Below are 15,676 nucleotides of genomic sequence, written 5' to 3'. Positions count from 1 at the left end.
CTTAAACTTAGCAGATCTAAGGGATGCCCTAACAAGAGTTTCTCCCCAAACCCTTTTTTTGTCTCTCCTGTGAATGAAAGTCTATTATCAATCAATTTCTAATGGGAAGCACACTGATTTTCATTCTAGGATAAAATCCAATGGTCTTTAGCTGTTTTAACCAATAAATCTGTTTATATACATAACCCAAGGACATTTGTAAGTTGGCACTACATAAGAGTCTTTCTGAGAAGATACAATGAAGCTCACTTCAAAGTACATGCCATTATCATGGAATCAAAATACAGCTTCCTGGGCCTGACCCTACAAATATCTAAGAAAGATCTCATGACTGACCAATGTTTCTCTAAGAGCTGCAGACTGGGAGTCAAGATAATTAACTGCTAATGAGCTCATGGTCTTAGACAAGACACTTCACCCCCCTATATGAGCTGGACCAGAGCCCCCCTAATGTGTCCACCGTCATAGTCATGGAAGTGAAGCACTAAACATTGAGACTCCTGTAAGCACCAGCGAACACAGGGCCACTCCTAGTATTTGAGTAAAGGAAGAGATAAAAGTCACCAAAGAATGATTAAAAGCAGAAGCAACAGAAGTAAATTGCCTGAAGGTGAGCATGCCCAGAATAAATGTCCTGAATAGGGACAGACTGACTTTCTGCTATTCTTTTCCTCATGGAACTGCAAATTAGTTGGGCTCCTCTACAAGAAGGGGCTCTGTGAAGGGGGGGAAAGAGGTGGGGTAAGCAAATGCAAATGAGTGGGTGCATCTCTGGCTTCCCCTGAAGCCACTGACAATACAAATATGCCACAAAAACACTTAATATCATGAATCATTCCTCCAGCTGGCAGAGGCCAAAAAATATCTTGAGTGTGGCCAGAGAAAGATAAAATGTCTTAGTTGCTTGTAGCATCATGTGCTTTTACAGATGTCAATCACAGATATCTGTGCACATCTGTTCTGGTGACCCACCTAGACAGCACAGTCTATAAATAATCTTCTAGTTTATGTATTTGAAAGTTCAGCCTTCACTCAATAGTCACCATATATAATAGCAAGCCAGCCTTTACTCCTTTCTTCTATTTCCCAATCCTGTTGCCTGGAACTTGGGATGTCCTGGTGAGATGTCTAAATTCCGTATAGAAACAGGAGGATAAGGTTCTACCCATATGGTGGAAAGGTAAGCTGAAAAGCACATCACACCAGCACTGACTGCCTATATGTGTATTCTATTCAGGTGAGAGAAAAATGAACGCTCACTTCTTAGGCTCCTTCCTTTAGATTTTCTAAGTGCAACCAAACCTAATTAAGGAAAAGCAAGACAAAAAGTGGACCAAGATGTTAAAACATCCTTTTCCTCAGCTCTGTAAAAAAGGAAAAGAAAAAAAAAAGAAAAAGAAAAAGAAAAAGAAATGGGCCATAGCAGGAGGAGTCACATCTCCTGATCGGTCCTTTGCAAGGCAGAGGAAAAGGACAGTCCTATTTCAAAGAGTCTCACATGAGCCATCTTCCCATATCCGCTGAGCTCCACAGTCAGGAGAGTGTTTGCCTGTCACACACTCCTGCTATGCTACACACACCCATTGCTTTATTATAGACTGTAGTTCCCTCCAATGTACACACTATGCTAGACAAGTAGTGTTTTCTGTAAACCTGGGCCGGAGAAGCCAGGCAGCACTTGAAACATCTCCCATTGTCTTCTTGAAATCACTTCTCCCTGAGGCAACATATTACCACCGAAAACAGAATGAATTAGAATACGGGAGGAGGGGTGGAATGGTTGAAGGGGAAACTGTTTTAATGGAACACAGAAAGAGCCTTGTTTCCTAAGCTACTCCAACCAAAACAAAAATAGCTCTACTTTTATAGTCTTCATTCCCAGCTCTGGTGTGGCACCGTCAGACATGCTCACACCTGACTGCCGAGTTCTCTACAAAAGATATAAACTCGAGCTTTATCCTCCCTTTCTCTTTTAATTTTGTCTAGTGCCAAAAGATTACTGTCTATTTTTTTAAAGCTATTCCTATTCTGAGTTGCCACTATTCTTACCAGAAACTTATCTTTTTTTTTTTTTAAACAAAACATCATTGTACAAATGTTGCTAGGTCACAAAATAAAAAACGCAGTCCAATGATCCAATTTTCTTTTAGTGAATGGCCAGCTTTACTAGACCCCTCTGTCAGAACCTTATTCAAAAATCTTTTGAACCTTTCCAGAGTAATCTCACTTGGTACTTCTTACTCCAATCTATAATCCATGTCTATTTTTCACATGGATATAATTAGTTACATGTAAAGTAACATAGCTCTCCTCTCTACCCATTTTCAAGGGACTCCTCATTCAATAAATATTTATTGAGTGCTTACCGTATGTCTGACATTTGGAGTACATCGGTGACCACAATAAAGATGTCTGTCCTCATCATACTCATGTCCTAGTAGGCTTTGTCTGTGTGTGTGTGTACTAGTTCCCTCAAAAGATCAAAAGTTTCATGGCCCCACCACCTAAAAACTACCAGTGAACCACAATCCCATTCAGAAAGTGAATGCATTTAACTCACAACATGCAGGATGAATCTAAAGGAGTGAGGTCAAATAAATGAGGCCAAGAGAACATAATTTTTAATAAAATTGGCAAGGAATACCAGAAACCATGTTGTAAATTTTTATTCTGTGGCTCACAACAGGCACTTATTAAACTGTAAACTTTCTGAGGACCAGGACCCTGTGTGTACGTGTTTCTTTGTTTAAAGGAAAATAATTTAGATTTGTATTTTTTGAAAAACACAACAGCTATATTATAAAGTACAATGTAACATCTGCATGAATTTTAACAACTAAATATGAGATTTGAAAGAAACTTCTCCTACTTGTGACAGGCTACTTTGGACCGGGCTCTCTGACCTTTGAGTTGAGGAAAATATAGTGGTCATCTAACTGGATAATTACAGCAGCCCTGTGAATTAGGCAAGTAACAGTTAGGCTCATTTTGCAGTCCAGAATTAAGGCCTAACAAAGAAGCATACATGGTGCCTAGAAGGTTCTAAAAATAAGGCACTCAATAAATGCCTGCTGAATGAATGAATGTTTCCAATCATCTTGTGTATTTTTATTAACACAAGAATAATGTGCAGCAATTTCTTAAGATAGTCCAAAGCCTTGATGAATTAATAAGCTTTTTAAAAAAGCTAGGCCAATTTCTAACTTAAATGCTTTTTCACGTCCTTTCTTTTTTCTCTATAGCTCTTACTGGGAAGCCTGAATGTCGGGGTAAATTAGATGGATGCAGGCAACTGTCAACTATGGGTTTTAACCACAGCATCTTTAGTTTGGATGAAGATAAAGTTTTAGTTGGCAAGATCTCCCAGAGCAGCCTTGTGAGGAAGTTCTGTAAAACTGAGCAGTTGCTTGAAACTAAGTATTTAAATCATTTTGTAATTTCTGATCCTTCCTTTGAAAATGACTAAGTTCAGGTTAATACACTCAAGTTAGTTTTCTCTTCTCCATTTTTCTACCTACAGAATGGAGAAAAGCTTTATTACATCTCAGGAAAGCTACTATCTTCTGAAGGCAAAAATAAGCAGTCTTTTTTAGCTAGTGAACAAACATGTTTGTGAATAGACCATTTTGTATCTGAGCTCTGTTCACGCCTTTTGGATGATTTACCTGAGAAGGGGCACTGCAGGAAAGGCCAGAGAGTTCACTGATCCGCGCGGCAGCCGTAGGGTTACTGGAGCTGATGAGGACAGGAGGGCTGATCTCCATGGAGTGGCGGTTCTGGGATGCCTGGGAGGATTTGCTGGCCATGGTGAGGGAAGTAAAGGAGTGCCGCTTTTTGGTGTTCTTCTTGGTGTCAGAGTGCTTTGGGGCATTGCTGCTCTGGGCTGCTGCCAAGGTACATTCTCCAGCATCGACTCCTGGCCCAGGAGGCTTATCCCATTCTATCAGCTGCTTAGCTGCCGAGTTAAACTGCAAACCAAGAAATCGACACAAGACAGTTACACAGTTCTCAAGGATTCACTGAGATTTCTTTTCAACCAGCTTTATCTAAAATTTAATGTCATCACTTTAGAGTTTGCATTTGCAAGCCTCTTTATATTTTTTCCATGTGGATATCTTTTCTCTCAATAGTGGCATTTCATTAGATCTGTCATTAATAGATGTTAAATCAAGAATAAACAATTCTAGGGGCAGCCGGGTGGCTCAGTCGGTTGAGCATCTGACTTCGGCTCAGGTCATGATCTCATGGTTCGCGAGTTCGAGCCCCGCGTAGGGCTCTGTGCTGACAGCTCGGAGCCTGGAGTCTGCTTCGGATTCTGTGCCTCCCTCTCTCTCTGCCCCTCCCTCGCTTGCACTCGGTCTCTCTCTACCTCTCTCAAAAATAAATAAACATTAAAAAAATTAAAAAAAAAAAGAATAAACAATTCTAATTCAACACCAACAAGGTAAAAAAAAGTTTTCTCCAAGAATATTCAGAATATCTAATTTTAAAACTTGCCGGTAACAAATGAAGATTCAATTTCAGTTCACTGATGAAATTTAAATCAGAACAATTAAAAGGGTCCATTTGTCTACCTGAATACTCTGTTGTCCAATAATGGCTAGGTGTTTCCTCAGAGCACAAGTGAACACTGAAGGGGCAACTTTTGGGTCTGGTAAAAAACAAGCAAGATGACAAAGAACGAAACCATTACATGTTAACTAATATATTTCCACATAAATTAATCTCCCACTTCTGTATATTTTGGGAAAACTTCACAAAAAAGTTGGTAGATATTCTTTTTTATTTTTTAAATGTTTATTTATATTTGAGAGAGAGCAAGAAGAGCGAGAGAGAGCAAGAACACATGCGTGAACGGGGGAGGGTCAGAGAGAGGGGGAGACAGAAGATCTGAAGTGGGCTCTGCCCTGAGAGCAGAGAGCCTGAAGTGGGGCTCAATCTCACAAACCATGAGATCATGACCTAAGCTGAAGTTGAACGCTTAACCGACTGGGCCACCCAGGAGCCCCAACATCCTTGATTATCTGTCATGTCACTGCATCAATTCTTCTCATATGTACTTACAGTTTAAATCATAAGGGGGTAAAACACGAAATTCAAGTCCTTTGGCAAGCTAACTTGTCTCTTTGAAAAGTTCTCTATTGGGGCGCCTGGGTGGCTCAGTCGGTTGAGTGTCCGACTTCGGCTCAGGTCACGATCTCGCGGTCTGTGAGTTCAAGCCCCGCGTTGGGCTCTGGGCTGATGGCTCGGAGCCTGGAGCCTGCTTCGGATTCTGTGTCTCCCTCTCTCTCTGCCCCTCCCCCGTTCATGCTCTGTCTCTCTCTGTCTCAAAAATAAATAAACGTTAAAAAAAAAAATTAAAAAAAAAAAAGAAAAGTTCTCTATTAAGGGTACAAGGGGTCAAAGGCTGTGCACTGGGCTGATAGCACCAGCAAGAAAGGAAAGACCATGAAATTTGTTTTTCCTGAGGTAGAATAAAACGTTTCCACAAAACTTCCATGATAATAAGCTGTATATAACTTACCAAGATATTACAGTAATAGGAAATCATTGAGCACATAGTTTAACCTCACATAAAAAAACATTAAGATAAAAAATAATGGACTTTTTAAAGGTAAATTTAGGTAAATATTAAGGATAATAGGGATTTTCTTATCTCAGCTTTGCATGCTCAGCACTTTACAAACAACCTTAGATAAAATATCACCATCAAATGTTATTTTCCATCTACCTAAATGGTTAGGACCATGTCTCCTTGCCCTGTTGATGAGAATGTCCTGTTAGAAGAATGGAAATCCTGTCAGTCAATACATAACAAAGTGAACTTGCTTTGGAACAACTGGCTGCTCACAAAGCTGTACTAATTGCAGCTCAGTAGCCAGTGCTTCCATAGATGACTGCAAATTGATTAACAATTTGTTCCTGTGGCTCCCCAGGGCCTTGAATTCATCCGGCCTGTCTGATCTACAGTTAGTAGGATACATCTTTTTCAAACATGAGCATGCCTCTCCTTCAGACTTCAAGGATTTTTTCCACATGATAAACTTTCAAGAATAATAGGCAGTGATGCTACCATTAACACCTATCAATGCCTGAAGTATCAATGGCAGGAGAGAGAGGAGACAGACGATCATAAGGACTCTGTGTTACGTGTTTAGGAATGAAGAAATGAGGTACTATTAAAAGGTGGCCTTAATATAACATTACACTAGCATTTGGCCAGGAGATCCAGGTCTCTAAGAAAATCAGATGCCGGAAGGAAGAAATGTAATGTTTAATTATTATGGTGGGAGTGGCCCAAACCTCAACAATACCAGAAGAAGAAAAGGAGTCACAAAATGCCTTCTTCTACTATAAGCTCATTTAGATCCCAAGGCACAAATCCTCAAAAGCATGACTTAATCCACATGCTGGAATCTGACCAATTAACTCAGCACTCATGTTGCATTGAGTAAGAAATAAAGGAAAGAACTGAGAAGATTTCCTTCCCACTAAGGCCAAAAATACGAATTGAAAAAACTATTGCATCTACTTGATATCAAAGTTAAATTTATTCTGGGATCAAACCATAGCTTCCATTAGCAATGTCTGCTTTGAAATAGTCTGAAATATTACCATGGTCCTGTTCATACCCAGCCAAGTGTTGCTTTAGTTAAAATGAATTAAAATTTCAGGTTTCTATATGCTGTGCTCTGGAATAAACATAAGAAATATATTTCCTACATATATTCCCTATATTCCCTGCTGTTTTTCTCATTATAAAAATACAGGGTGCTTTCCCTGTACCTTTTCCTATATTTTCCATTAAATAAATACATATTGATCTTTCCACTAAAATAAATACACATCGATCATTTGTTACATGATGGATGATGTGCTAGGAGCTGGAGATCTATACATGCAGACAAATGGTTCCTGCCCTCAAGGAGCTTACAAACAGACTTATAAATAACACACTCTTTATATTTTCCTGAGTTTTACTTCTTTCAGTCAACAATACACTTTTTGAGACTTATCCATATGGCCTATGAATCGGTCATTTTTTTAAAGTGCTATATAATATTCCATTGTGCAGATACACTACAATTTATTTATGCATTCTATTGTTGATTGATATTTGGGTTCCCTTTACCTCTCCTCCTGTCCCTTCTCTTTCTGAAGACTTCCTCCTTCCTACAAATTTTGGCTATTAAGAACAATGCTGCCATGAATAATCTTGTGCGTATTTCTTGGTGGACTAAGCACTCATCTGGATGTTGGGTATATGCCTAGGAGAGGAATGGCTGGACTACACAACTGGCATGTTTAGAAAAATAAAGTCTACATGCAGAAGTATGTGCATACAGGCAGACCCATCACGGTGTGGTGGAACCAGCAAATTGCAGAGAGAAGACCACAGGTCTGGTCTTTTGTCTCTCTTAGCTCTCACATGTGTAATGCATTATGTCATTTAAACAGATATAATTTATTTTTCTATTTCACATCTTTCATTTTTATTTCTCTAAATCACCTATTTTTCCTGCACTTCATTTTTACACACAGGCAGTCATATTTGTTACTAGAATGCTGCCATACTTTAAAATGACGTTAGACATCTTCTGAAGCAGCAGAGGTTAGTACTTAAAAATGCTATTTGCTGCCTTTGTAAGTTCCAAGGAAAAGCACAAAGTTAAGACTATTTGGTAGAGGCTTTAAGTAATTCAGGCAGAAACTTAAAGAGGCTTTTATTGTAAGTGTACCTTAACATTCAGCAACAACAGGACAGCAAGGATCTGACAGCTTTTAGTGGAATTTTGATAATGTTCACTTATGAATGTTTGTTTGAGTTCACTAGTGTAAGCTTTCTGTGACATTTATCTAACCATGACCTTTTAGTTTAGGAGTACACTTATCACCTACGAAATAAATTTGTATCCTAAAATACCTTCTTCCCAGCATTTGGTAAGGAGTATCTGATGAGACCTGGTTGCCTACAAGATAAAATTCAGTACATTGGAGCTAAAGCAGGGACAAATGAGATTTGTTAATCTTAAAACTGTAATGTCTTTTTTTTTTTGGAAAATCTAAAATTTAGATGGAATATTATCAGAAAGATAAAGAAGTATGAGAAAGGAAATACAGACAAAATATTGATAATACTAACAACAGCAACAAGACAGCTGAAGAAGTATCAAATAATCTGTGGCTGAAGCTGTCTTCGCTAAAGAGACTATGATTTTTTGAAAAAATTTTTAACATTTATTTATTTTTGAGAGAGAGATGGAACACGAGCAGAGGAGGGGCAGAGAGACAGGGAGACACAGAATCCAAAGTAGCTCCAGGCTTTGAGCTGTCAGCATAGAGCCCGATGCGGGGCTTGAACCCACAAGCTGTGAGATCATGCCCTGAGCAGAAGTCGGATACTCAACCGACTGAGCCACCCAGGCGCCCCTAGAGACTATGACCTTTTTAAAAGATGGAACTTACATTTTTTAAAAAGAAGGAAAAAATTTTAATGAAAATGAAATTGAGTAGTCACTATTTGATATGAAGCTTTACAGATGTATCTGTTAGTTTTTGAGCACCAGAGAATACAAACAGTAGGCCTGATGGAGGAACCTATACTAATTCACGACCCACTAGAGTATCCCTTGAACATAACAGGTTTTTTACGACAAATAAAAACTTTAGAAAAACATATTATAAAAGTAAGATATGTTCATGATTTTTAAAAAGGAAATACTATAGAATAATATGAAGTAAAAAGTGAAAGGCCTTGGCCGGTTTCCACATGTCTCCCCCTAACTCATTTCCCAGATGTATCTAAGTTTAACAGTTTAGAACATATCCCTCCATATATTTTCTATGTAGATATTGTTAAATATGTAAAATATGTATTTTATTAATTTTTAACACAAATGAAACCAACTGGTATATACTATTCTCTCCTATAACAATATCTCATCTTTCTGCATCAATAGAGACAGCATGGTATTTCATTGTATAGAGATGTCTCATTTAATATATCTTGGCATGTTTGTGCAGGCATATCTGCAGGGCAAACTCCTAAAAATGAAATTGTTAGATCGAAGTATAAGCTTAAAACACTTTTTTGAAGGATATTACCAAATTGCTCTCCAAAAAGTGGTCAATTTTCATCACCTCCGATGGTGTATTTTTTTATTGCAATATATTTAACATACTACATTGCATAAATTTCAGCTGTACCTCCAGTAGACTATTAAGAAGTCTCTGTTTTGAGGTGCTTGGGTGGCTCAGTCAGTTAAGTGGCTGACTCTTGATTTCAGCTCAGGTCATGATCTCATAGTTGGTGAGATACAGCCCCACAGGCTCTACCTTGACAAGGTGGAGACTGCTTGGGATTCTCTCTCTCTCTGCTCTTCTCCTGCTCACACACAATCTCTCTCAAAATAAATAAATAAACTTTAAAAACAAAAATGTATCTGTTTCTCCACATTGTTAACGGTATTGGGTATTGTCAATCATTTAAAAAATATTATTTGGAGAGGTAACAAACTATATTATACTGTTTTAATTTGTATTTCTCTACTTGTTAATGAGATCAAGCATCTGTGTTTTTTGGATTTGCATATTATCACACTTTATCCATTTTTCTATTGGGTTGTTTGTATTTTTCTTATAGATCTATGACTGTTCTTCATATATTATCTAAGTCATTCTTTAATATAACATGTATGCATGTATATATGTGTGTGTATATATTCACCAAGTTAGAAATATTACTCCAATTTGTTTAACTTGTTATGTTTGTTATATATACCTTTTTATTTTATGTGCCAAATTTTTTTCCACTAATGGCATCTCAATTTATCATGCTTTAAGTCTTATTCTATAATTATTTTTAAAAAGAAAACCATTTTTTTCCTACTATTTTGGTGGCTCCTTCCATCCTTTTTTTTCTTTCTTTACATCTCAATCTTTGAACAATGTGCACATTTGCATAAAGAATAAGGTGAGGGGGGCGCCTGGGTGGCTCAGTCGGTTAAGCGTCCAGCTTCAGCTCAGGTCATGATCTCACAGTTCGTGGGTTCGAGCTCCGTGTCGGGCTCTGTGCTGACAGCTCAGAGCCTGGAGCCTGCTTCAGATTCTGTGTCTCCCTCTCTTTCTGCCCCTCCCCAGCTCGCACTCTGTCTCTCTCTCTCTCAAAAATAAATAAACATTAAAAAAAAATTTTTTTTTAAAGAATAAGGTGAGGATTGTGCTATGTTTTTTTCCACGTGGCTCAGGAGCTGGCCCATCACTGTTTATCTAATAGTCCACCTTTTCCTCATTGGCTTGAAATGCACCTTCACAAAGCTATGCTTTAAAAGAACTTCAGTGTTCTGCTACATCACAAGGTCCAGTGTTCCTTCCCCAGAGAGTTAGACACTTTGAATACCAGTGAATGAATGTTATAGGATGTAAATTCATGCCATTTACCTCCTCTTAGCAGAAACAAAAATATTTTGCCTCACATTACAGTCCTTTGCAAAATCTTTTCACATAGTAGCAATGAGGAATTTGTATTTCCATTAGTCTTGTATTCTTCCCTGCAATTTAGGTAACAAGATTTTTGTTTTTGTATGATTGAAATACAAAAGCAAGCTCAGTCTTCATTTATAATACAAGACTCCCCCACAGAAAAGGAATACTTATAAAGACTGAAGGGATTACTCAGAAGTCTTTTAAAATTGATCTGAAAGCCTCCCTCAGGTAGCAACTCCATTTAGGGCTTGGTAAACATTTGTTGAGTAAATAAAAATGTCAGTCTCTTAGAACTATCAAGGGAAGGAGGGGCTCCCTCTAGACCAGCACTGTCCAACTGAAGTATAATATGAGTCACATGTGTAATTTAAAACTTTTAATAGCCACATTTAAGAAGATAACAGGTAAAGTTAATTTAATATATCTTATTCAGTCCAATTTATCCATTATCATTCAACACGTAATCAACATAAAAAAATTATTGAAACAGTTACATTCTATTTTTTGAAATCCAGTGTGTATTGTATACTGATGTCACATCTCAACCTGGAATAGGCATATTTCAAGTTCTCAGTAGCTATACATATTGAAGAGTACAGCTCTGGACTCTCAGGAGATGATGAAGGGGAGAGGAACTACACCCAAGATGGCTGTCTCCTGAGGCTCATTAAGCACAACAGATTTGCCAAACAGAGAAAGAACAACTGAAACTACTCCCCTGACCTCCCCTGGCCCACGTTTGTGAAGCCTCGTGAGCCCTGAAGTCGTTCACTGGTAATGAGGGTTACTCCTTTACCCAGCAGGGCAGTGAGGAACACAGACTCCGTACAGCCTTCATGACATCCTAAAGGGAAAAGGATTTTCAAAGTAACTGCCCCAATGCACTAAGTTAGGAAGGTGAGAAACATCAGTTATTTAGCTCCTCGCTTACCTTTTTTAAGTGTTTATTTTGGCAGAGAAAGACAGAACATGAGTGGGGGAGGACTTGAACCCATGAACCGTGAGATCATGACCTGAGCCAAAATCAAGAGTTGGATGGTTAACTGACTGAACCACCCAGGTGCTCCTGGCTTAATTATCCTCACCTCTGTTGGCCCCAGCTGTTAAAAAATAAACAAACCAGAATTTTCTTTTTCAGGTTGCTGATTCTGAAATATAAGGGACAAAGGGAGCGTTCACTTCATTGAAAGCCTAAACAGAATTTTAGCTGCGGGAGCTGTATAAAAGATTGTTGAAGAAAACCACAAGAAAAGCTCTGAACATAAAGTTGAAAGGTCTGGGTTGGAGTTAAGTCTCTCCTCATTGGCCAAGTACTCTTGGGGAGACCATTTAAATTCCATGGCTTCAGTTTCCTTCGCTGTATAAAACAGGGAAGGTAATATCAATTCTGTATACCCCAGGTAAAAATGAGTACAGGTTAAAGTGCTCTGTAACCCATAAAGCTCTATATGAATATGAGTTATTCTCACTGTTCCCAGAGAGATCCCAGCTGGTCCTTCACATGCTCCATTGCCCTGGGCAAGTCACTTTTTTGTATGTGTGTCTCCTATTTGTCATATGTAACATGAAGTTGGACTTAATGATCTGTAAAGTTTTATTCCTATGTAAAGTAGTGGTGATACCTTTTCTCAACCCAAAACAAAAACATCCCATTCAAAATACTCAGAGGCAGAGACCTCTTTGTCAAGTATAAAGCCCTCAGGCCCAAGGTGACCAGAATCAAACATACTTTCACTCATTCAAGTGTTTTTTGAGTGACTATTATAAGCCAGGCACAGTACTGTGTGGGGTAAAGGGGACACAGAGAAACACCCCGCCCCCCCGACTTGTGAAAAAAGAAACCTAGGAAATAGCACGATGGATTTCTAACATTGGGTAGGAGGTGCAAATTCACCTGTCAGCAGAGCTCAGGCAGAGCTCATTCAATGAGACCAACAGGGAGCAGTGGACTGTATGGTACATTGGCAAGTGTCTGTCCTCTCTCAAGAGGCAACTGCTTGCTGGTGTCAGCTGATTTTTTTTTTTTTTTTTAAGGAAAGCTAGAAATTTAGGCTTATGTAAAATCTCCTGATTTTTCCATCTTAACAATGAATTAAAACGAACCCACTCTGTAAGCCAAGCATAAAATTCATATGGAGTCATTGTCTAACTAGGGAAGAAAAAGTACGGAAGATAGCAGAAGTAGGAGGGAAAAGCAAAAAGGCACTCAGAATTTCAGGTTACAGGGGCACCTGGGTGGCTCAGTTGGGTAAGTGTCCGACTCTTGGTTTGGCTCAGGTCATGATCTCATGGTTCATGAGCACATACTCTCGCTCTTTCCCAAAATAAATAAATAAACTTTTTATTAAAAAGTTAAAAAAAAAAAGCATTTCGGGCTACAGAAAGGCCTTGCAAAGTTTCCCAGACCAACCAACCAATATGCCAGAAATGAAAAAGGCAAGTAGTTACAGGGAGATTAAGAATAGTGGTTGTGATGGTTAATATTATGGGGGAAAAAGAAAAAATTGTGGTAGATGTCCCGGGGAGAATAAAACAACAAAATGAGAGCTACGAAAAGGCAGTTAGTTGGCAGCCAGGAGGGCAGTTTCTGGGACTGAAGTAGCCAAAGCCTAACGGTAGGTAATCGGAAAACAGAGGCACTGAGCAGGTATAAGTGATTCTTATGAGAATTTTGGCAGGGAAAGGAAGGAAAGAGGTAGAATCATAATGTGAAGGGAGTGCAGTCAAGGAAAATAGTTTTGAGGTGAGCAAAAAGCTGCTCATTTCCCTACATAAAGGGGAAGCCAGGAGGAAAGCAAATAACTGAACTGCAGAACAGAAAAGATACACATGATGTGACCAAGTTCCTGGAGAATGAAAGGTTTGGGAGGAGGAGACAGAAACTAAAAGGAAAAGAAACACTTCATCCATCAAGATGACGGGGAGACTGTGAGCAGCAAATATGCAGAAGAATTCAGAGAGAGAGAGGAAAGCTCTACCCTGACGGTTAAAGCTAAAGAGTCAGTCATACCTGTTACTTCTGAAACAACAGGTCTACAATCTTACTATGGTGTCAAGGACTGAGACCAATGGTTATTTAGAAGTTGGGCTCAGTTCAGTTCTCTGTGCCCACTGACTCTAATACTCTAGGTTTTGTGTGGGTCTCTTTTGATGTGGTATTCGTTCACCAAATGCACACCACAAATAAGAAATGTCTATAAACCAAAAGGATACATTCCACTCATACATTTTATTTTCAAGGACCTCATTACCAGATGTAGCAATACTACATCTGGAATAGGTATCTCAGGAGGTTAAGAATATGCAATTGCCATTAAATTCTAAGTAATAATTTGTCAGTGTGAAATGACACACTGACAGAAATTCCACAGTGATACATAATCAGTTAATAAACTAGAGAATGACTATTTCTCCTGCCCTAGTACCTAATGTGTGTTTGTGTGTGTGCGAGTGTGTGTGTGTGTGCGTGTGTGTGTGTGTGTGTGAGAGAGAGTGAGAGAGTGAGAGAGTGAGAGAGTGAGAGAGAGAGAGAGAGAAGGGGTGGGAGGTTGTAAGGCACAGAGAGGAAAGCTAATCACCAAGAAGGAATCTGATACAGAAAAATACTGAGAATAATGATTATCATGAATTTGCACTTTTGTTTAAGATCTTTCTTCTCCTCAGCCTGTAGAGAAAGTTTTGCTCCACACACATGTGAAACCTAATAGGCACACTGCCACTAAACACTATTTTAAAAGACAATGCTGTTTTACAACACTTAGGAAAAATTTTCCAGAAATACATTCAATTTCATTTTAGAGAAGCATGTTCCTCAGTGGTTTAATAACCAAGATGCTTCTGTTTATGCCATTTATATGCCACGTATGTGCACAAATGTGCAGAATAAAGTAGAATATCCATTCAACCTTCTTCAGGATACAAGACAGAACTTAACCTGTGTTAATTAAAATGAATCTAATTTGTTTCTTAAAGCCTAGTTACCACCAAATTTAGGATGTATACCGAAATATAATAATATTTTTAAATATCAATAAAATTTAAAAGGTCTTATAATGGTTTTAATTAATTTGTGGTTTTTCTCTTAAAAAAAGGCAACCTCAGATATTTGAAATTGTGGAATAAAGAGTCATTTCTGAAAATTAACCTTTTAAGTGTTAGAATTTAAAAAGCTATCATTATTCTTGCTGAAAAATCAAAATGTCCTACATACTTTTTAAGCAAAGCTTGCTAATAACAGTGACTCTATACCAGTATTTGGAACTCCAGTATTCCATATGCTGTAAGGCTAGCACAGGGCAGAAATGTGGGGCATCAATGGACTGCAGAATGGAGACCACAGTTTGCTTTTCAATTACTGGCTGTGTGTCCCTAAACAAGACACTTAACTTGTTTAAAAGATGGGGAAAAAAATTAACTAAATTATGATTTAGCTACCAGAATGTTTATTATGTAGTAAAAACCCTGATGATTAGTAGTATTATAATAACATAGAGAATGGCAAAATCATGTGTTAAAGCATAAGGGGAAAGAATGGAAAGATATTTATCAAAATCATGTGTGATAGGACTAAGGGTTATTTGTTTCCTCTCCAACTTTTCCACAATGTGATTATATTACTGAAATAAAATCATTAAAAATATTCTTTATGTAAGATGTGGCTCCCAAGGAACACAGGAAAACATTAAATCATCTACACACATAATTATATTCTTAGCATGCGCCAGATCTAAAATGGTAGAAACTGAGTATCATAGATGTTCGAAGCAAGGAGGAAGGTGTTTGTTCTGTTTTGTTTCTGCACAGGAGAATTAGGAAAGAAGGACTTCATGAAAAATTACAGTATTCACCTGGACCTTGAAGAAAGAGTAAACTTTCTACAGATAGTTGGACAAAGAAATATCCCAGATGAGCTGTAAAGGCAGCAATTCCAAACTATGTTTTCCAGGAACAATCAGTAGATCAACTTAGTGAGGGCCCTGGTTATGTACAGGGGGATACAGCCAGGCTAAGTAATTTGAGGGTTCCTTGGGGAATCATTGTGGATGTTAGACACCAGTTGGTCATTATCCTCAGCCTCTGATGAAGGCACCACAGGAGACCTGCATTTTTATGTTCTCCAAAGCTACTCAGAGTACTGGAAACTGCCCATTCATGCAGTGAGAATTCAATAAACATTAACTGATCTTTAGAA

General features: G+C 38.3%; 1 protein-coding gene across 3 annotated transcripts in view; it reads right to left on the bottom strand.

Moving 5' to 3' along the window:
* SH3RF1 (SH3 domain containing ring finger 1) overlaps positions 1 to 15,676 on the bottom strand; it is a 179,498-nt gene that overhangs the window by 35,006 nt on the left and 128,816 nt on the right. For all 3 annotated transcript variants that reach the window (XM_042983652.1, XM_042983651.1, XM_042983653.1), the window contains exon 5: positions 3,666 to 3,968. In XM_042983652.1, the coding sequence (XP_042839586.1) occupies positions 3,666 to 3,968 (303 nt within the window). The remainder of the gene's footprint in view (positions 1 to 3,665; positions 3,969 to 15,676) is intronic.

Source organism: Panthera tigris, chromosome B1 (genome assembly GCF_018350195.1).
Source record: "Panthera tigris isolate Pti1 chromosome B1, P.tigris_Pti1_mat1.1, whole genome shotgun sequence".
Lineage (NCBI taxonomy): Eukaryota > Metazoa > Chordata > Mammalia > Carnivora > Felidae > Panthera > Panthera tigris.
This window is presented reverse-complemented; position numbering and strand designations above follow the sequence as displayed.